The 24695-nt window shown below is 46.0% G+C and overlaps 1 protein-coding gene across 7 annotated transcripts in view; it reads left to right on the top strand.

Annotated features, from left to right (window-relative positions):
• TTC7B (tetratricopeptide repeat domain 7B) overlaps positions 1-24695 on the top strand; it is a 250364-nt gene that overhangs the window by 125763 nt on the left and 99906 nt on the right. For 6 of the 7 annotated variants that reach the window (XM_077910344.1, XM_077910342.1, XM_077910345.1 and 3 more), the window contains 3 exons: positions 2343-2480; positions 21608-21691; positions 22685-22789. In XM_077910344.1, coding sequence (XP_077766470.1) covers positions 2343-2480; positions 21608-21691; positions 22685-22789 — 327 coding nt within the window. The remainder of the gene's footprint in view (positions 1-2342; positions 2481-21607; positions 21692-22684; positions 22790-24695) is intronic. The other variant, XM_077910343.1, reaches the window with a different exon arrangement.

Below are 24695 nucleotides of genomic sequence, written 5' to 3'. Positions count from 1 at the left end.
GGAGCTTATGTTGGCCCCCAAGCTCACATTCCCTCATCCTAAGCTGGGCTCCTCGCAACTTGGCAGTTAGTTTCCCTTGGGCAGACTTGGTTGGTTATGTTGGGGAAGTTCTGAAAGAGTGACGACCACACATTTTTGATTTCTTGGACAATTCTGATTGAAAATATTGTGTTCCAGTTTAGAACTTGGAAAACATAGCCACATCTCTAAAATGCCTATTCAAAGTGTAGATGTCTTGGGAATGACATCTCCAACTTTCCTCTCCTTAATTGAAATGATAGAAACTAATAATACTCAAAATTGAGATGCCTTTGAGACCACCAGATTTGGCTCTGTGGTATTTAATTTCTGGAAACTCTCTTCAGAGGATGGTGAAATCTAATGACATCATCAGTAAATGTGAAGGTCTGGGTTTCCAACCAAAATGATTATGCTCTCTGTGTAAATCATTCCATAATTATGTAGGTAGAAGTCTAAATTAAGTTTCCTTTGGAAACCTTTTTTTCATGTTCCTTGACTTCTTGATTTTTCAGTTTTTAGACAGAAAACGCATATGCTCAATTTCAGAATTCTCAATGAGAATTCCTGTGGGATTTTTTTAGTGTCTGAGAAAATTGTATTCTTCGTTGATTCTGACTTTATCTTAGAAAACATCAACTTGTCCATAGTGTCTCCACGTGTATGATTTCGTTTGGCATTGTATGGCTTTCTTGCCTCAAATGAACTTGCCCAGGAGAGAGGGGGTGATCAGAACTACATTTGCACAACTACCTCTGCGATGGTGTTCTGGGGTATTTGTTATTTGTGAATCTGTTTGAGGTTTTAATCAAAAGGCATCAATAGACTTTCTCTAAAATTTTTTTTAAAAATATACTTGGCATAACTTGAAAATCTCTTTTAAGTAGTATTTTGTTTTGTTCTCTTCTAGGCATTGGCCTTAATAAATTTGAAACATTTATAGCAAGTAAATAAAATGCAACTCCTTACAGCAGGCTCCTATTTCCTTTAGAGCTTCTTTTGGTTGGCTCAAAGTCGCTTCTAACAAGAAAACCTTAGAATGAAATCTTCAAAAGCAGGCTTGTATCCATAAGAGATGACTCACTTGGTAGGAAGTGGCCTGTCTTATATATTCTTATTTGTCTTTGACATTTAAGAGCAAGGAGTTCTAAAGTGAGTAAGTACTGATGGGTGGCTAAAAGTGAGTGCCTTGGACTCACACACGGAGAAGGCCTTTCATCTCATTAGTGAGAGAGCAGGTGTGTGGGCACTTCAGGCAGGCAGATGCCTGTCAGCCTGCCTAGACCAGCGACCCTGGTACCTCACATACCACTTTCACAGGAAAAACAAAGGGGCCCTTTCTGTCCTCCTAGGGATGGACAGATCTGGAGACTTCTGCTAATTAGCAGGGGGAGAAAAGAGAGGCAAAATCTAACTTAATTGATTCTGAACTCCCTAGTAGGGAGGAAAGCAAAATGGTTAGAGTGGTTAGCAGCCCTAATACATCTGATGTGTCTGGAGAGTCTGTAGAGAAATTAAATTTCAAAAGTAATGAAAACATGTTGTTGTAAAGAGCATTTGATTTCCAGATAGATGAGATTAATAAGCTTGAATGTGCCTGCTGTATTTCTGTGCCAAGGAGCGGGGACATGCAATAGGCAAGGTGTTCTCTTGAGTCCTCTGGTAATATCCTTTAAAGCAACAACAAAAAAAAATCTGTTTGCTTCTTGCTTTCTCTTCTACAGCTGTTTTGTGCTTCCCTAAACAAGATTGCCTTAGTCTTTATTGTCTGTTCTGACAAAAGTGCCATACAGGGGATCTGAATGTTGCTTTAGTGATAGAGGGAAAGTATGATGATGTGTCTCTACAGGACCCAGGGACCTTAATGGCACCATTTGATGATGGCAGTGTGGGGCTGGGGCTGTTCCCCTCTCCCCCAACCTTTAGCAGAAGCAGGACCTTCAAGGGAGGCATAGCAGGACCCCACCTGATGGGTGATTGTACTGCCGCCTGAGCATTGGCTGTGTCTGCAGCGGGGCTGGCTGTGAGCCCGCGCCCAGGAGAAAGCTCCCAAAGCTTCCTCCAGATGTCTGCTGACAGGTACCAAGCATCCTCCAGGACCATACCTCCAGGCCTTTGTGTTTGGATAATACCCCATACCATGTGCTAAGGTGCCCTGGGGATTTTGAATATACAACCCAAGGCGACAAGCCCCTTACTCATTCCTGCCCTTGTCTCCTGGGCAAGCTGCCGGGGGCTGGAGGGCCTAGCCAACTTCTCTACACGAAATAATAGCTGTGTGCCTGGGCTGGCTCACCATCTGCTTCTCTCTTCTACGTTCTCAGGCCAACCGGGACGCTGTGCTGAGCAGAATACCTGAGCACAAGAGCGACCGCCTCATCAGTTTGCAGAGTGCGTCCGTGGTCTATGATTTACTGACCATAGCCCTTGGAAGAAGAGGCCAGTATGAGATGCTGTCGGAGGTAGAGCCCTTGAGTCTGGTACTTCCAGGTGGGGGGTGGTGCTCGTAGAAGAAGCCCTGGGAGGAGCCTTGAGACCTGGTCCTGACCCCTCTGTCACTGGTAGCCATGTGACCTTGGCCCGTCACTTCACTCTGTGGAATGGGAATTGGGCTACATGATTGGATCATGGAATTCACTGGTTGTGACTTCCTACCTATGGCCCATAAACCCATTGGCTGTGGTTTGTGTGTGAAGGAAGGCAAGCATTCCTCAAGGAGTTTCTCTTGCAGGGTAATTTCTACCATCACCCAAAAGTCTCCCATCTGTACTTTCCTTACAAAGCAGGTTTTACTTTATCTAAAGCAGCGATGCATGACTCCTGGTGAGATGGCACCATCAGGCACAGTTTATTGTCAGGGGACCTGGTATAGGGATCCGTGTAAATAAACATGGTCTTCATTTAAAGACTTTTGCTCACTTAGGAGAGACCTGAGTTGATTCCAGATCTTGTGTGAGGTACTGTCATTTTGTTCCTTCAGCTTCTAAAAAACGTTGAGGATGGAAGCTTGACTGTTTTACAATTTTCAGAAGAAGCTAGTTCATCTTGGGTTGCAGTCATGCATTATTGAACCACTGCCCAGAATACCAAATTCCACCATGGTCAGGGCTGAATAAGTAACACGATCGGTTTATCCTTTTCTTTAGCGGTGTAAAAAGAAAGAAAGAAAGAAAACAATTCATTTTGTTCAAATGGACTTTTCCATGTTATTTATCTTTTTCTTTCTAAATTTATCCACATGGCAGCAGTCCCTGGGCATGAGGACAGGGAATGAAATATAGTAACACATTGGCTGGAATCAGATGCGCGCCCGGCTCACCCCCTCGCCTGCCGGTGCATCGCCACATGAGGCAGGAGCCTTGGAGGACAGATGAGCCTGCGTGGCTCGGGTCTTTTTTTAGTCTTCAGTTTGGTGACTATACAGGGCAGTGGTTACTCAGTCTTCCAAAAAAGCCCCTTGCAGGCCGGCTACATAAAGCAGTGTGTCCAGATGTTGTTGCCACACCTGGTCCACCCCTGGGACTCTGCCCACGTTCTTTCCACTGGGAGTGCTTCGATTTCCCAGGACCCTCCCCTCCAAGCTACTTAGTTCCTAGCTGCTCTGGCCACCATGGAGTCTGCCTCTGGGGACAGTGCCACCCAGCTCACAGCTGAGTTCTTCTCAGGGGAACTTTTCTCCCCCCCAGATAAACCACTAAAGAAAGCATCTCTCTGGGGCCAAGGTTGGCGGTGGTTGGCATGCCTACCTTCATCCCATCATGTAGCAGCGTGGCCTTTGCTCAGCTTGAAATTCGCCAACGTCAGAAACAGGTGTGAGGAACTTGAGGTGGCTGGCACGCTTGGCTGGCCTGATGGCCCCTGCCCGCGGACTTCTCGTCATGCCATGAATGACTCTAGGGGGACGGCTGTCACCTTAGCAGCATTCCTCTGCAAGCCTGGCATGTGCCTCCTCCCAGCACAGAATCCTGGGACCTGTTTTCACTCCAGTGACTTTCATCTTTGTATCACATGTGGCTTCCATCTTGGGATGACCTGATGCCCGAATCACTAGGTAGTCTGACTGGTTGCTGGAAGTTTTGCAATTCAGAACTTCTCTGCACTGGTCACATTTAAAGCGACGGGGACAGTAACAGAGGTTGCCTCACAGGTGGTGGGGTACAAGAGTAGGGGAAGGGGCAGTTTACCACTGTACATTCCTTGGAGGCTTTTGAACTTTATACCATATCTGTGTTTTTACCTATTAAAACTATAAATCAGCTGATAAGATATGGAAAATGGAGGACATTCATTTCTGTAACACATGGATGTGAGCCAGGGGCTGTGATTTAGGCTGGGATACATCCTTGTGCGAGGCATGGTCCCTGCCCATGAGCAGCCTCCAGCCCCGGGGGAGGCAGCCAAGCAGCAGGCACCTGCTGTCTGGTGTGGCTGGTACTAGGGAGGCCTCCACGCAGGGTCTGCATCCAGTAGTAGAGCATTTGAATACATGGCTTCAACCTTTCTTGCTCTTTCTACTTAGTTTGGCAGTTGGAGCTCCCCCCACCAAACATGTGATGCTCATCTTGTCTCAGATCTTTTAACTAAAACAGGCATTGTAGGAGAAGGTGTCCGGAGGCAGTGGCGTCTGGGTGCTTGGTTTTGGAAGGGCCACCCTTGGCTGAGCATGGACCATCTCTCCCCTAGTCCCAGGCCCGAGTGTCCTGCTTCCTTCATTTGCTGGGATGATCTTCTTCTTACTTCTTCCTTCTTCCTTCTTCCTTCTTTCTTCTTTCTTCTTCTTCTTTCTTCTTCTTCTTTCTTCTTCTTCTTTCTTCTTCTCCTCCTTCTTCTCCTCCCTTCTCCTCCTCCTCCTCCTCCCCCTCCCCCTTCTCCTCCTTCTCCTTCTCCTTCTCCTTCTCCTTCTCCTCTTCTCGTCTGCCCTTTCATTTTCTCAGGCTTCAGGTCAAAGGGCTAACTGTACTGTTTTTTAATTGGGGTAAATTCCTATAGCATAAATGTAACCATCTTAAAAGTGTCCAATTCAGTGGCGCTCAGTACATTTGCTGCTGTGCAGGCATCACTTCTGTTGAATTCCACAACATTTTCAGCACCCCAGAAGGAGATCCATCCCCAGTAAGCAGCTGTCCTACATCCCCCTCCCCCAGTCCCTGTCTACTACCAATCTGCTTTCTGACTCAATGGATTTACCCATCTGGGGTATTTCCTATAACTAGAACCATCCAGTAAATGACCTTTTGTGTCTGGCTTCTCTCACTCAGCGTCATGTTTTCAAAGTCATCCATGCTGTGGCCCATATCAGAACCTCACTCCTTCTGTGGTGGAGTAATGTCCCATTATCTAGATCTAGCACAGTCTGTTCAACCATGTATCTGGTGATCATTTGACTGGTGAGTAGTGCTGCTGTGGGGGCAGCTGGATCTTAAACTCCCGATCCTACTTCTGTGGGCCCCTAAGTGTGAGTGATTATCGTCACGTCGTTCATCGTGGTAGCACAGCCTGTCTCTCTGTCTCCACTTCCCGCATTGTCTCCAGAGCGATCTTTCCGAGGCACAGGAGTGGCATGCCACCCTTCTCTGCAGAAACATTTTGTGGCTTTTCCCATTCCCCTACCCCTGTTTTATTTTTTTCTTTTTCTTTTGTTTCGTTTTCCTTTTCTTCCCATAATGAAAGTGACTTCATCGGCTATCTTTTTTTTTGCAATACGCAGCACCTTGCAGACTCCTTGAATAATCAAACGATACCTACAAGTATGGAAAAGGAAATAAAAGTCACTTAGAGTCCCACCTTCCTGAGAGAGCAGATTGTCTATCCATTGACCTAGTAGAGACCATTTTTTCATGTAGCTCTTTATGAATAGAAGCATGTACACTTATGTAAGTTCCAAGCAATGGGATAGTATGATATGTGTCATATTGTAGATGTTCCCACTCATTTTTCTCCCCTCCAATGGCACTCCACACACCCTGTCTCTGTCTCATGAGCCCTCAAAGCCAAGGTAGCCATCTGCTGTGTCCCAGGGCCCGGGCATTGTGTCTGGGAGCTTGGGTTTGGGTTCTGGGTCTGCCGTTTACAGGTTGTGTGATCCTGGCAAGGATCACCCTTTATGCCTCAGTTTTTCCTTCTGTAAAGTGGGGATGATAATCATACCTGTCTCAGATAATCATGGGGTCTATTCACTAAACCATGTTAGGTGCTCAGAACGGAGCCCAGCTACTGCACTCTTCCCACTCCCTCTGGCCCAGGAGTTTCCAGGAGCACAGGAAACAACACAAGGTACAGAGAAAGGTCTTTTGGCTTCCAGAAACTTCCAGTCTAGCTTGGGAGATCAAGCAGAAAGACACAAAAAAGACAACTGAATAGAGAAGACTGGTTAGCACAAGGCATGCTCCTTGCAGGTGAACAGACTGGTGAGTTGCAGATGCATTTGGGGTTGGGGTGCCCTTGAGAGAGGAGGAATGACTGGTACGTGCATTGGCTCTTCAGGAGCTAGCAGGAATTAAAACGTCTCAGGGCAGAGAGGCACCTCCATCCTCAAGACCATGGGGGTACGAGGGCATGAGGCCCTGAGGAGCCAGGAGCCAAGGGCTTACCATCACGGAGGATAGGTGAGAGGGGACACTGAACAGAAAGCACAGGGCCAGGCTATCTGCCCCCCCCCCCCCCCGACATCTTGGTACAGACTTGCTTATTGCCCCTCGCTGATGGGATCTGGCCACATCACCCTTCAGCCTATTGGTGAGCAGGTCTTCCCTGCCTTCATGACACCGCACAGACCTTCCTTGCTGCCAGCTGGAACCTTTTATAAACAGAAGTTAACGAAGGCCAGGCTCTTGTGGGAGAAGACCCCTTACATCCCCCCGCCCCGCAGTCCTCAGACTTTCCTGCCTTCTCTTGTCCCCAGCCAGCATCAGTCACAGCATGCTCTCCAGCTAGCTCGCCTCCAGGGTTGAGCTGGGCCCCTCCGCACTCCTGCACAGACAGGGGAGAGGACAGGGTCCCTCCGCCACAGCACCTAACTTGTCTTGTCATCTTCTCTCCTCCTATCACTGACATCAGTGTGTCGTGCAGCCTTGTGAGCACCCAGCCTTTCAGGAACCGTGCCTTCGGGGGAGCAGAGCCACTCTCACAAGAAAACCGTCCTCTCTTTCATCAGTTGTGTTTATTCCAGATGGAGGGCTCTTCTCCTGTCCCGAGATGGGCTGCCTCAGTGCATGCCCACAAAACGCCTTTCTTCTTTGTAGGACACAGCGCAGCCAGATACTGGGCAGGGAGCACCGTACAAAGGAAATACAAACCAGAGGTTTATCACATCCTCACTCTGACAGGTTTAAATATAAGCACAATGTTTACCATATCTCCAGCGTGATGAGTTTTCGTGTTTTTAAAAGACTAATTGTGAGCCTCGCTGAAAGGCTTGTGTAGGAAGGAACACTTCTTTCTTCCCCCTTCAATTTAAACAGCAGCGCTAGTTGGCATGACAACCTGTGCTATTAAAAGTAAAGCAACAAGCATTGCTTCCTCTGTTTTTGAGAATGAACCCAAACTGCCAAGTAGGTTTGTTTCTTGAATCTGACTATTAATGGCTCCATTTTGACAGAATGTTATGGGGTCCCTTCAGAAGGGTGAATGTGTCCCCTCTACATAGATACGGCAGCTTTAAAGACAAATGATATTTTTATCTTTTCCGTTGAACTCCGATTCATTTGTTTGTGGTAAATCTCAACAACATTATAGTTCTGTGGGTAGAACTGTCTGGCTAGTGCTTGTACCAAAGGGACATTTACACATTTCCTAACCCAAACACTTATTCAATCCGGGAGCATTGTGAGAAACACTTGCACGTCTGAGTCTGCTTAACAGGCCTACCATTTGTCAGTTCCTACTAGAGTTTGGTGTTTTGTGCAGCCCCCCTTGGACCGCCAAAGCCCAGCTTTGACCTAGGTGCCGGGCTCCCTAGGAGGTGTTGGTGTGACCCGACCAATAGATCTGAAGACCGCAGAGGGATCACGGCAGAATGCTTAGGTCATGGTACGTGCTTAGGAAAACTTGCTAAATCAGTGCTTCAAAGCCAACATACCTTCTCATCCTGCTCCCTTCCCTTTGATTTTTGAGAAAAACTCCCTGGATATGCAGTGAGTATATATTCCCCGGGGGACCCAAAGGGTAAAGGTCATGTAACTGGGAAATAGGTAACAAGGAAGAGCTGATCCCTGTGTGGGGCAGAGCACAGTACAGATCCCAACTCTTGTCCAGCTTTGGGGTCACCCAGCAGGGATTAGGACCCTGCATGGCAGGCCTTCCCCAAAGAATCTCAGCTACTGACATGGCCACTGGCACCTACATTTCTACCATTACGAAAGTATTTCTTGAATTAAGGATCGCTGCTCTCTTTTTATGGCTCTCAATGCATTTTAATTTGCCATTTTAACCTTCTTAAGGTGTACAATTCAGTGGCATTGGTTACATTCACAATATTGTGCAACTTTCATGACTATTTCCAAATTTTCCATCACCCCAAACAGAAACTCTTTACCCATCAAACAGTAAAGATTTTTACTTTACTGTCTGTCCCTTTTCTGTCCTCCCCCACCCTGCAAACCTGGTAACTCCGACCTACTTTCTGTCTGCTTCTTGAATTTGCATCATGTAGATGGAACCATGTAGTACTTGTTTCTTATGTCTGGCTTCTTTTACTTAGCCTAACGTTTTCAGGGTTCCACTCTGTTGTGATAACACATCAGCTAGCATGTATCGGGCTCCATTCCTTTTCAGATACATCATATCCCTTTGTAGGCATATGCCACATTTTGTTTATCCATTCATCTCTTGGTGGACATGTGTAGTGTTTCTACCTTTTGACTATTGTGAATAATGCTGCAATGAACATTGGCGTAGACATATTAGAGTTCCTGTTTTCAGTTTTTTTAAGTATATATCCAAGAGTGGAATTGCTGGCTCATATGGTAATTCTGTGTTTAACTTTTTAAAGAACTACCAAACTATTTTTCCCAGCAGCTGCCCCATTTTCCATTCCTGGCAGCAAGGCACAAGGTTTCCAAGTTCACCACATCCTCGTCAATACTTGTTACTTCCGTTTTGCTTTGTTTTGTCGTAGCCACCTTAGTAGATGTGAAATGGCATTTCATGGTAGGTTATTATTTGCATTTCCCAAATGACTAATGATGTTGAATATCTTTTCATGTGCGTTTTGGCCAGTTCTATGTCTTGTTTGGAGAAATATCTATTCAAGACCTTTGCCTGTTTTTAATTTGGGTTTGTCTTTTTATTGTTAGGTTATGGGAGTTCTTAATTTATTGTGGATGATAAACCCTTAACAGATGTGATTTATAAGTATTTCTCCCATTTTGTGGATGTCTTTCCACTTGATAACGTCCTTTGATCCACAAAAGCTTTTAATGCTGATGAAGTCTATTATGTCAATTTTTATTGTTGTTGTTGCTCATGCATGTTGCTCATACTCATGTTGGTATCATATCTAAGAATCCATTGCCAAATTCAAGGTTGTGGAGATTTACTCCTATGTTTTCCTGTAAGAATTTTATGGTTTTTGCTCTTATATTTAGCATATTGTTCATTTTAAGTTAATTTTTGTATTTAAGTAGGGATCCAACTTCATTCTTTGCATGTGGAAATCCACTTGTCCTAACAACATTTGTTGAGTGTTCTTTCTCCTTTGAATGGACCAGGTGCCGTGGTCAAAAATCAGTTGATTAGAGGTGCATGGGCTTGTTTCTGGGATCTCAGCTCCAGTCCATTGGTCTATATGTTTTTCAATATGCCAAAACCATGTGGTTTTGATTACCATAGTTTTGTTATAAACTTTGAAATCAAGAAATATGAGTCCTCCATCTCTGCTCTTTTTCAAGATTGTTCTGCCCCTCTGGGGCCTCTTGCAAGTCCACATGAATTTGAAGATTGGCTTTTCCACTTCGGCAAAGAAAACTGTTAGAATTTTCATAGAGATTGTGTCGACACTGTAGATCATTTGGATAGTATTGCCCTCCCAGTAATAGCTCATGTTTTGATATCAGATGTTTGTTTAAATCTCAGTTCTGCTGCTTTACATGCTGAATATGAACTTAGGAAGATTCCTTTGCCTGTCTAGACCTGTCCCCTTGGGGCACCTGGGTGGCTTAGTGGTTGAGCGTCTGCCCCTGGCTCCAGTCATGATCCCGGGATCCGAGATTGAGTATCACTTCAGGCTCCCTGCATGGAGCCTACTTCTCCCTCTGCCTGTATCTCTGCCTCTCCCTCTGTGTCTCTCATGAATATATAGATAAAATCTTTAAAATAAATAAATAAACCTGTCCCCTTATGGGGAAAATACAGATACTGATCGGACCTAACTCTGAGGGTTATTGTAAAGATGGAAGACATAGTGTATGCAAAGTGCATATTACTGTTCTTATCCGTGGTCTTGATAATCTGCTTTCTCAAGTAAGCACCGCTCTGTAATTACCCTGGCAGATAAGATGATGCTTGACTCTTCACGTTCACGGAATAGTGAAAAAAAACAAAAAAACAAAAAAAACCAGCCTTGGAGTCAAAGCACACCTGAGTTCAAATCCTGGCACTTACTCTTCCCTAGCTTGTGATTTTGGAAAGTGTTCATTTCTGAGTGTGTGATTTGGGGAAGGGTTCACCACTCTGGGCTTCCACCTCAGAAATGGTTACAAAGCTTGATGAGACAATAGAGCATAAAATAGCCAGCACAGCTCTTGGTTTGTAGTACGTACCTTTCTGTTCCTCCCTGGTTTTTAGAAAGGATGGATCTGAAGTTTGTCTTGGGTCACTTCCACCTGTGCTGTGTCTTCGGAGCAACAGGGCAAGTTCATTTCTGCCTCAACAATGAGCCAGCAAATTGGAGGCAACTATTATATTGTCTTCCCTTTAGCACAAAGTATCCCATTCCTTTAGTTTGGGGACTGGCAAACTTTTCTGTAAAGAGCCAGGCCCTAAATATTTTAGTCTTTGAGGACCAAGAGGCAAAATCAAGGAGATGGTGTAGGTATGACAAGAGAGAAAACAAATTTTCACAGAATTTTTATTGATTAAATTCAAAATACAGTAGTGAGTACAACCTTCTGTAATATGGGTCTGCTAATAAGAAGAATGGGATTGTTTGGGAGAATGACTTTTCACTTAATTTGGATTCAAAGTGAATATTTCCTCTCGTCAAACTGATGGCAAATGTCCATCTATAAAATGACACTTAGCTTTCGGACTCTCTGCCAACAGGCAGCAGGTTAGATTCCATCTTAGGCCGTACAGAGAGCACCGACCTCCACTCTCTCTGACACGGCCCCAGCTCCAGAATCTCAACATTTTGTGGGTACTCTTCCCAAGTGCTCTCTCACTTGGGTGGCCCCCTTAAAGGATATCTGGAAGAATGGATCCTCACTTGACCCAGGTTTACCCCTCATTTGAGCACTCACTGAGCAACTGTTCTGTGTGGGACGCTCCCCTGGGCCGCTGTTACCCTGACTCCTCACTCTGCTCCCTCCCTCCTGGCGTGGGCAAAGCTGCAGCCTTGTCCAAGAGCAAACACCCAGTGTCCCAGGCCGGCCAGGACAGGGGGACAGAAAACAGATGAAGACCCAGGGTAAGAGGCAGTAAAGGGGGAGGTGGTAGATGAACCAAACACCCATTTCTTGAGTTTGTTATTCTTGCAAAATGAAAGAATAACAAGGAGCAGCTACATCAGCACAAAGGCAGAGGGAACAGTATTTGAATAGGACCCTGGAGACCCTTGACGGGCTATGAAAACTTGCTCGAGTTGCTCATATGGTGGAGCACTGAGTGTGCCAGAGGATGGCGTCCAGCATTCAAGTTCTATAATAAAGTCCGTGACCTTTGCAAAACAGCCCACTCTCTACTCCTCCCACCATGGCCAGAGGCAATGGTATCCTTTAACTTAAGCTTTTGCCAAAGCAGTAAAGCTTTGAGAACCCTCTGTTTGGAGCAATATTGGTGTTTTAAAGCCAAAAGATAAATGGGATGGGGGCACGGATGTGGGGTTTGCTCTGCTTTATGTCTCATTTCAGAGGAGAAAACTTATTAAGCAAGGCTTGCTGGGCATCATCTGGTTCCTCAAAACCTGGGTAGGAGAAATTTGATTTGTAGCCAAGAGTCCCAAAAGCATGAGTTTTCCAAGCTTTTCCTGGACCCAGACTCTGGTAGAGTAGAGCTCTCAAACTCCACTGTAATTTGTACTTTTATTTTTAGTTAATTTAGAAATGGGAGCTCAGAACTGAGCACCAAAGCTCTAATGTCAGGTCTGCCACTGTGTGACCCTGGGCAGGTCCTGTTCTTCTCTCTGGGTCTCAGTTTCCACATCTGTAGAGTAAGGATGAGGTTGGGCAATGCCCAAGGTCCCAACACGCTCTCTGACTGTGTCATTCTGTGGCCTCAGATAGTGAGTGGTCCGAATGTCCCAACTGCTTGGATACTTTTTTACTGCTAAAAGTAAAGGCATGAAATATTGTCTTATATACCACGTTACAGTTTTTTAAAACCCACAGTTTTACACACCTGCCAAGGATTACATTTATCCACAAACTCATTAAGTATATATGACGTAGAAAAGAAAATTTTCCTAATCAGATGAGGGGTCTATGATATGAGAACTTTGAGGATACGGCCAACCTGCCCACTGAGGTGAATAATGAAGACAGTTCCCTGTGTTATTTGTTCTATTTCAGTGCTGATGGATTGTGGACTTAAGCTCCAGGCTGAATTTGCAGGATATCTGATTATTTTCTTCCTGTCCCCTCCCCCATGGGTTCTGGCTGCTGAATCTCACTCTTGAATTCCAAAAATAGGCTTTGGCTTTTCCTTGCTCGTGGTATTGTCCAGCTGTCACTGCCACGCACCCAGCTCATGTCATTGGGATTTGGGTACTCGGAAGGTAATTGCCACATCCCTTCCTTGTGCCAGAAGAGCTTCTCGTTCCCAGAGCCCCCTCAGAGGTGGGTAGGTTTATGAAAAGCCAAAACAAGAGACTGGAAAGGATGAACTCTTGCTCTCAAAAGGAAAGAACATTTTTGCAAGTGGCATTTTGACAACCTCTCTCAATTTAGGCCTCCCTAAATGGGCCTAATTATTGTTGTCCTACCAAATATTCGTGGCATTAAATGAACATTATCTGAGACTTAGTGATGTGGCAAGAGTGTGATTACAATGAACAGACCTGTCTTTCCTGGTGGAAATAACACCTCCACCACGTCCCCCTTTTTTTCTTGCAAGGTAGGTGGCTTGGGGATGTCACCTGCCGCCTGATGTGTGTGACCCAGGAATCTGCCCCATGTCCCTCGGCACAGGCCACCCTGCCACCTCTACACAAGACACTGCAAGTGCCAAAGGGCTGGAATCTCCCTGTCGTCTCTCCTTTTCCATTCTTCCTTTGCCATCCACCGGCACCTGCGTGCCGTTGCCGGGGCTCCTCTTTCTCCTCTTCATTTTCCCTCTGGGTCAAACCCTTACCCCATTGCTATCTGCTACTCCTGTATTCCTCATAAAAGCACCATCAACAGTAACATGTTTATAGCGCTGGCTCTGTGGCAAATACTCTTCTCAGCCTGTGACATCTGCCATTTCATTTAACCCCACAACAAACTGGCTGGTGAGTAGGGAGTGTGGGTGAAGCCTGGGCAGTGGGCTGCAGGGCCAGCACCTTCACCCCGTGACTGCTCCCACTTGGCCTCATGCAGCTGCTGCCCCCAGAGCATGGACACCCATGTGTTCTCAGAAGTCGGCTCCATCAGTCCTTCTTTCAGACTGGAGCCATTACAGAAATGTGAACACTTCTGTTTTATTTTATAGCATGTGTTCTGATTGCAATCTCCCCCACTCCATTAAAATTGGAAACTTTTCCTTTCTCACAGAGATGAGTAGGATGTTTATTTATTTATTTAAGATTTATTTATTTATTCATGAGAGACACGGAGAGAGAGGCAGAGACACAGGCAGAGGGAGAAGCAGGCTCCATGCAGGGAGCCCAATGTGGGATTCAGTCCTGGAACTCCAGGATCATGCCCTGGGCCGAAGGCAGGCACTAAACCGCTGAGCCATACAGAGATCTGATTAGGGTGTTTAAAAGAGGTGGTCAGACCCAGGTGAGCAAAGGCCCCATCTAAGGAGCCCAAGCTGTGGGTAGCAAATGCCTCCAGGGCCAACCCACGGGCCTGCGACTCTCAGATGCATCTTCGTCAGGGGAGGGCATCCTTTTGTTCCTGAGGTTGACCTGAGCCTGAGAGGCTGTGTACTCCCGACGTGTACGGGGCGCAGGGAAGGACATGCTATGTGTCCAAGCCCATGCTTAGCATCGAGCTTTCAGAAGCATCTGGAGCTATCTGGGCACCTTCTCAGAGCCAGCGTGTCATCACCATGTGTGAGATGCCAAGCATTCCTGGAGGACGGAGCCGTCAGGAGCTCAAATGCCTCAGAATTGGGGGTGAAGGGCTAATTTATACTTGCTGACTTGTATTTCCAGACTCTCCTTATATCACACCTGTGACTTACCATGGGCTGTGGATTGTTTTAGTTATAGGAAGGAGGTCCAGACTGGCAGAGGTCAGCGAAAGACAAGGCAGCAGAGGGGGCATGCCTGCCTGACACAACCTGAGCGCCTTTGACGCTGTGGCGCTGGTGGGTTTCATGAGGTCTGTGAGGTTTCTTGAACATTCTGCAAGCTGGAAAGGCCTCTGTGCTGTGTGGCCTCGTGGATCCCAATGAGGCCGTGGGAGCAAGAACCCTGTTAGCGGTAAAAAAATATTGCTGAATCTCCAAAATAGTTCAGGGAACATGTGGCATTTTTAGGGGCCTTTTATTTAGCTATAGTTTGCTTTATGCAGCATGAGTGGGCCTGATAAGTGAAGCGTGAGTGGCATGTCTGTAATTAAAGTTGCAGAGGCAGCAGAAGGTTGTGGTTCGGAGCTCCAGCTCTGGAACCAGACCGCCTGGGTTCAGGTCCTGCCTCATCCACCACCTCACTGAGAGCCTACAGAGTCACGCGGAGGACCCCAGACTCTAATCTGCGTTCCCATTTCCCCATCTGTAAATGGAGGACCATAACTATGCCTGCTGGCCCTTGTAGGGTTGGTAGGACCAGCATGGGGCAGTTCTTGTAAAGCAGTCAGAACAGCTCCTGGTGGGGCGCCTGGGTGGCTCGCTCAGCTGGTTGAGCATCTGCCTTCAGGTCAGGTCATGATCCCGGGGTCCTGGAATCAAGCCCTGCATCAGGCTCCCTGCTCAGCAAGGAGCCTGATTCTCCCTGTCCCTCTGCCTCTGCCCCTCTCCCAGCTCATTCTCTATCTCAAATGAATAAATAAGAAATTTTTTTAAAAAAAGGTTCCTGACTGCACAGTCAGTGCGCAGGTTTGTTGCCCCTTCAGACTGCTACAACAGAATACCACAGACTGGGGGCTTGTAAACAGTAAGCATTTATCTCTTACAGTTCTGGAGGACCAAAGCCCAAGATCATGGCTCCAACAGATTTGGTGTCTGGTGAGGGTCCCCATCTAGGTTGCAGACGGTGGACTTCTCCCACCGTGTCCTCCCATGGGGGAGGGGGCAAGGGATCTCCCCTCTTTTATGAAGGTGTTAAGCCCATTCCTGAGGGCTCCACCTTCATGATCTAATCATGTCCCAGAGGCCTCACCTCTTAACACCATCGTATTGAGCATTCGGTTTCAACATGAGTGTGGGACACAGACATTCAGTCCATACCACTTGTTAAGGAAATAAATAGTAAATTGTGCATTCTAGTCAGGTTTTGTAAAGTTGTGCCCTATTTTCAAGGATCTCATATTGAATCCTGAGATAAGGAAGCATTTTGGGGATCCCTGGGTGGCGCAGCGGTTTAGCGCCTGCCTTTGGCCCAGGGTGTGATCCTGGAGACCCGGGATCGAATCCCACATTGGGCTCCCGGTGCATGAAGCCTGCTTCTCCCTCTGCCTGTGTCTCTGCCTCTCTCTCTCTCTCTCTCTCTCTGTGACTATCATAAATTAATTAATTTAAAAAATTTTTTAAAAAAGGAAGCATTTTGTAGAATAAGTGGTTTATTTCTGAGATGGATTTGAACTTTCATATTCAAATTTTTCTTTTAGATAAAGTGATAGATATCATACAGTTTCTTTCTTAATATAAGAATGTTATATTTGGGGGGATGCCCGGGTGGCTCAGTGGTTGAGCATCTGCCTTCGGCTCAGGGTGTGATCCTGGGGTCCTGGGATTGAGTCCTGCATCAGGCTCCCTTCATGGAGCCTGCTTTTCCCTCTGCCTGTGTCTCTGCCTCTCTCTGTGTGTCTCTTAGAAATATATATATAAAATATTTTTAAAAATGTTAAATTTAAAAAACAGCTGATAGTTAACCTTTATCTGGTGCTGAGTAGCTCCAGCTCCCATCTGAGGTACTGTTATTGCTTATATGTATTAACTAATTTAATCTTCCTGATAACCCACTACATCAATTACTATTATATTTCCCATTTTGCAGTGAGGAGTCTGGATACAGAGGTTAAAGGGCTTGCCCAGAATCCACACAGAGGGTGCCTGACTTGACTTCTAGCTACTATTCAGATTGTGAATTCCCTATTCTAGAAGCTTCTCAAGCAGAAATATTATGACTGCCTGTGGGCTAGGTGGCAGGGACTGTTTGTAAGAGCCTGAAGCATATGATCAGGTGTACTTTCAGGGCCTTGGTTGTAGGTAGCAGAACCCGAGTCGTTCGTTCACTCAAGCAGAAAAGGCATTCATCCGTGGGTACTGCTCACAGGATCCACAGAAGGCTGAAGAATGGGTGTGAGCAGAAATTAAGAAGCCAAGGGCCCTGACCCCGGTTGGGAGGACACCATTCACTCAAGGGCCTCCACCAACTCTGCTGCTACTATGGCCCCTAGGCCCAGCCACTGGGAACGGCAAACACCCCAGGTGCTCCTGTCTCAGCTCTAGACCCCACACTCTGGCAGGAGCATCTGCTTGGCTGTGCTTGGGTCACGTGACACACTCCTGCTTCCTTCATTCAAGGCTTTCTCACTGGCAGGCAGAGAGGCTGCTCTCCTGCTATCTAGGGTATCCCCCACACACACCAACTCCCAAAACAAAACATCAGGAGTTTTGAGGTGAGAGGAAGCCAAGATGACAAATGTCCTTTCCTTGGGGACTTCAGCTGGATGTTCCCAAGTTCCCTGATAGCCCTAGGATCCTCTGGGTCTGCTCTTTCCGAGAGCTGGTATTTTCCTGGTACCATGGCTGGTAGAACAGGGACTGAGCTCTATACCAATTAGGCTTCCAGGAAGTGTTTCTCAGTGAGTATAATGAGTATGTTAGCCTTTGGCACAACAGAAAATAAGGATGCACACTTATTTATAGCATCTAGCTTTCTGATTCAGAACAGCCTGTTTCAGCGGCTGAGCTCCTTTTGTTTATCGGGAAAACAGTTGATATTTATCATTCCTCCTAGCAAAAGGAGGAAGAAAAGCGTTTAAACATTTAAATGTTTCTGTGTATATATTTAAGTACTTAGTGGCTTTATTGCAATGAGCTGGTTACGTAGAGCTGTTAAGACAAACCTCGTTTTTGATCGTCATCTCCGTCCTTCTGCACAAACTGGCTCCTTTGCCTCACTCCAGCAATGTGATCATCATACCTGGTTCCTCCTTCCCCACCATCCCTCATCCCCCAACTCAGTTTCCAAGCACTGTTGGCTCTTCCTCATTGGTGCTCTCTCCAAAGCATCCATCCCCCCCTACTTCTTGCCAGCCCACACCCGGATCAGGTCTCCCCTCTGCCCGTCTTGCCTACTTGATCTTTTCAAGGGAGAGGCTTTCGTTTTTTATTCGCAGGATGCCTCTTAAATGCACTATGAGGGCTTCTTAAAGGCTTCTTGTTCTTATCGGTAGAGCAGAGCCATTAAGCGGGCTTTGAGGTCAGGTTTGGATCCCAGCTCTGCCATTTAGTGTCTGTGTAAGTGAGCAGTGTAGCCAGATGTTATTAAGAAAACCAGCCCAGAGTGACTTAACCAAATAGAGAATTTATCCTCCCAGGACAGCAAGTCTGGTGGAAGGTTGCAGTCACAGCCGCCACACATCATGGCCTCAGGAACCCAGCGCTTTCTCACTTTCTGCTCAGCCATTCTAGAGAGTGGTCCTCATCCTTGAGCTCCACCGTGCCTGGCAGCCCCACCTCCAGCCCGGAGTGTGGGTCCCAGGGGAGGGCACGGTGTGCACCAGCTGAGAAATCCTCCTCTTAGAGACCTCCCTGCCCTCAGCCTCACCCAGCAGCTTCTGCTGGCATCACATTGTCCTGGATGAAGTCACATGTCCACCCCCTAGATTTTGGCTAAGGAGGTAGCTGCCGATCCGAGTGAGGGGCCAAGTGTTAATCTTACTTGGGATCTTGCTTGGGATCTGCAGGTGCCCATCCCATCGTATCACGAGGCATACAGGTTGTACTTATTAACTGCTAACTGCTTCACTTTCTAATCTTCTGTGAGGGCAGGTTTTCACAGTAAACCAGCTAGCATACTATCTGGGGGAACCTTCTCTGTAAATACCACCCCGAAATTCTCTCCCACCTCCTCACACCACCTCTGTCATTTCCTGCAGTCTGTCACCCACTCTGTGGGTCCCCAGCCGCCTCCCCGCCACCCCACTCCCCCACGTGTACATCCATTAATCCCGAGACTCCCATCATCACCCCCTCCGCTCCCGGCTGGCCACGGAGCATCACTAGGGACAGCTGGCAGCCGGTACCACAGACGCTAGTGCCCGACACCCCAGCCTCCCAGGTGACCCTGACGTCAGCATTCTGCACCCTGCAGTTGTTGTTTAAAGCTTGTGTGGCCTTTTTAAAAACTCCCAGCCCTGTTGTGTGTCTCTGCTCCCATACCCACTTCATCCCATCTTTGCAGAGAGAATAGTGACTGGGTGGGACAGTCAGGAGGGGGCTCTCCTCTGCCTTCTGGAGCCTGCCTGAGACCCTATCTGTGTCTCCTTTCCTGGCTCCGAGGTAGAGATGCTTCCCAGGTCCTGCCCCAGCCGCCCTCCCTGGGAGCACTCCTCTGATGTTCTCCAACCTCTTCTGACAGTGTCAGCTGCTTTCACAAATGTGCTTTTCCCCAGGTATTTTTATTATGGTAAAATATGTATCTAACCACCTTGACCATTTTAAAGTGTGCAGTTCGGTTGGCGTTAAATATAATCACAGTGTCATGCAGCCATCAGCACTGTCCCAGCCCCAAAAGGCTTTGCCTCTTGTAAAACTGGAACTTGTTCCCCAGGGAACCCTAACTGCCCTCACCCCGGAGCCTCCCATCCTGCTCTCTGCCTCTGTGATTTTGACTGCAGTACTTCATACAAGTAGAATCATATATTTTTGACTGGCTTATTTCACTGAGCATAACATGCTCAAGGTCCATCCATGTTGTAGCACGTGTCAGAATTTCCCTCCTTTTCCATTTTAAGGCCAGATAGAGACACCTATGTGGCTCAGCTGGTCAGGGGTCCAACTCTTGATTTCGGCTCAGGTCGTGATCTCAATCTGCTTCTCTCCCCTCCCCCCAGCTCAAGTGTGTTCTCTTCCTCTCAAACTCTAAAAAAAAAATGAATCTTTTTTAAAAATGAATTTAAGACAAGATAATATTCATTGTATGCTTACATCATGTTTTGTCTGCCTGTTCATCCGTTGATGGACACCTGGGTCCCTCCTGTGTTTTTAGCTCTTGTGAATAACGCTACCATGAACCTCGATGTAGAGATACCTGTGTGGGTCCCTGCCTTTAATTCTTTGGGGTCTGTCTTTATGCCCGTACTGTGCTGTTTTGATTGTTGTAGCTTTGAGGTAAGCTTTGGAATGAGGAAATGTGAGTCCTCCAACTCTGTTCTTTTGAAGATTGTTTTGGCTATTTGGAGTCCCTTTTGTTCCATGAATTTTAGGATGGGTTTTTCTATTTCTATAAAAAAAAAAATTGCTGTTGGGATTTTAATAAGGATTGATTGTGTTGAATCCATAGATCGCTTTGAGTAGTACTGACATTTTAACAATATTGTTTGCCAGCCCATGAACATGGGATGTGTTTCCACTTATTTATGCCTTTAATTTCTTTCAGCTCAAATGTATGTCTTTTGTTAGATATTCTCTTGAGGCCTCAGACTATCTCTAATTATCTCCAGTAAGTCACCACATAACACTTCAAGCTCACCACATTGCTTACCATAAGCTCATTAATAAACTTTTCTTCTCCATTCTCCTTTTATTCTAGAAATTTTCTCTTTCTCTCTCATAAAAACATACATCCACACATGTGCATACACAAGGGTCTTCTCTGCCATGGGTTTGCTCCTAAGTATATGGGCCAAAGACTTTGAAGGCCTTCTTTAGTCCCTACACCTCACCATCTATCCGACCCTCTTCCTTGGGTGTCCTGTCTTTGCTGCTTCTAACTCAGACACATTTCTTGGTTCTGTCCCTTGGTTCTGACATCCCTGGACCATTCTCTGTACCTTATTCCTGGTCTGTCCCCATTCTGGTTGCACAACTCTCCTCCCTCCCCACCCCCAAATGATCTTCCTCACCTCTGATGTGATCATTATGACTCTGGGCAGAAACCAGAGGCCCCTCACTGACAGAGAGTAAAGTGTATTTGTAGAGTATCCGAGCAGGCACTGAGGGGACAGAGGAGTCAGGATTTCTGCCCTTGATTGTCTCCCATAGTGAGATATGGCTGGGCTGGGGCAAGAAGAGTGAAGACAGTGACTTAACATACAGTTATGAACTTGAGGGATACAGAGGAAGGAGAACCAAAGCTGGGATGGAGGAGGGAGATGGAACATGTCAGACTCCCAGCTGACATGTCAGACTCTCAGCAACGTGGGCCCAGCCTGATTCCACCCATTCCTGCCCATGTGCCCTAAGTTAGGTTTATATTGGGTCACTTGCCATCGTAGAGTCAGAGCACACCCTGTTAACCTCCACGTCTCTGTTCACCCCCCTCTTCCAAATAATAGCTGCATTTTTTTTTCTTTCTCGTTAATCAAGGCCCAACCTAAGTAGTATTTTTCTAGGGTGCCATTTCTGAATTCTGCGATTACTCTCCCACTCTTGGGGCACTTGGCAGTCAGGTCCTTGAGTTGCAGTTGCTTGTATACCTGCCTCTTTCTTTTGTATTGGATGAAAAACTACTTGAGGTCAAGGATTGTGTTTTAGTCAACTGTGGATGGTCCTGGCTTCTGGCAGGTCCCTCAGGAGGGGCTTGGGGGAGGATTATGTTTTAAGCATTCAAGAGAAGTAGATTTGGGGATGCCTGGGTGGCTCAGTGGTTGTGTCTGCCTTCGGCTCAGGTTGTGATCCCAGGGTCCTGGGCCCAAGTCCTGCATCAGGCTCCCCATGTTCTCCTTCTGCCTGGGCCTCTGCCTCTCACTCTATCTCTCATGAATAAATAAATAAAATCTTTAAAAAAAGAGAGAGGTGGATTTTGTAGGACTTGATATGTGTAGACACAAACTCACACTTGTCCACTTGTGGCCCTGGCAGTGCTCACATGTCTGCCTTTGTTCTTCCCTCTAACCAGTGCTTGGAAAGAGCCATGAAGTTTGCCTTTGAGGAGTTCCAGCTCTGGTACCAGTTTGCTCTGTCTCTCATGGCAGCGGGAAAAGTGAGTCGCCCCTGGTGATGCACCCTCTCGGTCAGCGCTTCCTGTCTTGAGATTCCAAGGGGTGATATCATTCCTTGTAGAAATCTAAACCAACTATATGAACCTGTCCTGTGGTCATTTATAAAAGAACCATCAAATGTAATGATATGGGAGCCAGCATGGACATACCGTTGAGAAGAGAAATTCTGAAATACTTGTCTCTTTCTGGCCCTTGTAACTTTGTCATGTGAGGACAGGGCTTAAACCAAGCCTGCTTCTTCACACAGACCCTTGGCTCACTTGCAAGCATAAATGTATTCCTGGAGGGGGGGGCATCATCAGTTGTCTTTAGAGTGTATCACATCAAGTAGTGTGTGGTACTGGTTGAAACGGTGGGCCGTGGGGTCCGACTGCTGTAGTTGAGGCCCAGAGCTGTCCTCACAACTTGACCCAGGCCAGGTTAGTTAGTACCTCCATTTCCTCCTCAGCCAAGTGGCGGCATAACAGCACCTCCCTCACAGAACTGTATGGATTAATTAGGCAATACCCACGAGATGCATGGTATAGCACCCTTCATGCCGTACATATGTAATAAAGGCAGGAGCCATTGTTCTTCTTGTTAATTCAAGCCATTTAGTGATTTATCAGATCTGAGACATGAGATTATTTGGACCAAGTAGAGATGAAAATTTAGTATAGTGTGCTCTATTATATAGTTTATTTTTCATAATTAGCCTTCACTGTCTCTTTTTTTTCTTATTTTTACAAATGTTTACACAAGTAAGGAAGAAAATGAGGGTGATTCCAGGGAAGCAGCTCTGCTTGTTCTAACCACAGTTTATTCCCCTGTCACTCAAGTGTCCCAAGCTCTGGTTGTCACCATCCTTGGGTTGGGCTCAAGATTGAAAAACCTCATTAAGAGGATATCCTAACCAGAACCCCTCAGGGAAGGCCCTAGTATTTGGTTTCCTTCAAAAACTTTGAGTTTCACAGAAATAATCTCCTTTTGCCAAGTCTGCTCGTGCCGTGAAGGTACTGAAAGAGTGTATCCGTCTGAAGCCCGACGATGCCACCATCCCACTCCTCGCCGCCAAGCTGTGCATGGGCTCCCTTCACTGGGTGAGTAGGGCTGGGGCCCTGTGCTCACAGGCAGGACTGCCAGTGCTTTCCACATCCAGGCACTGAGAGAACATAGTAGCAATTCATCAGCTGCACAAAAACAAGGCTCTTCAGAGCTCTGGCCCCGAGGCCTCCCACCCATTCTAGGACCCCAAGGAATCATGTTCCCTGGATACTCCCGGTGTTCTTTGTCACGGGAATGTGCTTCCAAAGTAGAATCGATAAAATAGAATCGGAATTCGTATTCACATAAGTCTTACTGTACGCAAGGGATGTGAGACTGTACAGGTGTATGTCACCACTTGACTCGCTCCTAGCAGAGCTGAGTTTTCTATGAAGCAGTCTTCCTCTACTTGAGCTCATGTGGAAACCAACCATGCTCATCTGTCTTCCTTCACAGAGGCTTTCCTCTTCAGGTATTCTTGCTCAAATTTGAATTTGGGAATAATAGTCTGCTTTGTAACCAGCCTAGTACCTCAAAACTATACCATTTGAGTGGAATATAGAAAGACCCAGACTAACCACTGAGGTGGTGGTATGGATAATGACTACATACGATCCAGTTTTAATTTCTTTTCTTCAACTTCAATATCAAGATTAATTATAAGAAGAATTTGCTCAAAAGACCATGGTGCCTTGCTAAGGATTTTTACCATTAGGGCCCTTGCTGCCTGTTTTTTTCCATTTATTTTCACCCAGCAGGATAAAAGTAAGCCCTGTGAGAAAGTGTTCTACTTCTGCTAAATTTTACCAAGGGAAATGTGGAAGGAAGAAGACTTTTTCAAAGAGCAGGCTCTCACCTGAAACTCAGCTGCGAAGGTGTCGTGTGGTCCATGCAGGATTCAACACTTTGGTGCCTTGAGCCAGGGAACAATGCGGGCAGCCTCGAGCAGTGGGCAAGGAGCGGGCCAGACCCTTCAGTTCTGAATATGCCAGTTTCCAGCCGTTGGCTATGTCGCGCCCCTTCCAGCTCTGGCATTGTTCATGGCTATCACATAGATCTCTCTAAGGCCAAAAATAAACCGGACTCTTTTTAATTTTTTTTAAGATGAACATAACAAATCTTTCCTGTATATATTTTTAACATTTTTATTATTAAAATTTCTAAACACCACAAAAGTAGAGTATGATGAACTCCCAGGTACTCTCATCTGGCTTCAATGACATCAACATTTGCCATATTTGAAGGAACAAATCTTATCATTTGGCTTCTAGTGACTTATGCAAAAGGTCTTATTGTGGGTGTAGTTTACAGGTGTGCATTTTCTCATTGGAACCTGCTGATGTGAGGTCCATGGGCTGTGCGTTGTAAAATAAATAGATGGGAGTTCTGAATATTCTAACAGCTTGTAGGAAAGAGAATCCAAGCCTAAATGTATTCTTTTTGTCATCATTTAAAAAGGAAGGACCCAGACACAAAGAGTGTCAAGGAGTTTATTATATACATATACATGTATATGTGTATATATGTAACACATATGTATATTATGTATATAATTATAATTAGTGCATTATATTGTTGTTTTATAATAAAATTAATCATTTATTATATATTCATATATATTCATATATATATGTGTGTGTGTGTGTGTGTGTAATTCACTTCTGAATACCCAAAGCCTAACTACAAAACCAATTACTGAAAAATAGAGATGAAAAGGCTAGAACCCTACCAAGAATGAAAATGACTCTGGAAAAGAAGGTAAAAAGCAGTAAGGAAACCTTTGAAGGAGCAAGGCAAGGTGGGAGCCTGAGGACTGTCAGAGAGGCTCAAATACAGAAAACAGAATCACCACAGTGGAACTGGAAGATTTGGGAGTGATTTTCACAGTGACTCATCAGAAATCTGTTTTTGGCAGCAGATGCTTATGGGAACTCATGTCAGAAACTCTGCAGGTTGTTGTTG

This window comes from Canis aureus, chromosome 9 (genome assembly GCF_053574225.1).
Source record: "Canis aureus isolate CA01 chromosome 9, VMU_Caureus_v.1.0, whole genome shotgun sequence".
Taxonomy (NCBI): Eukaryota; Metazoa; Chordata; class Mammalia; order Carnivora; family Canidae; genus Canis; species Canis aureus.
This window is presented reverse-complemented; position numbering and strand designations above follow the sequence as displayed.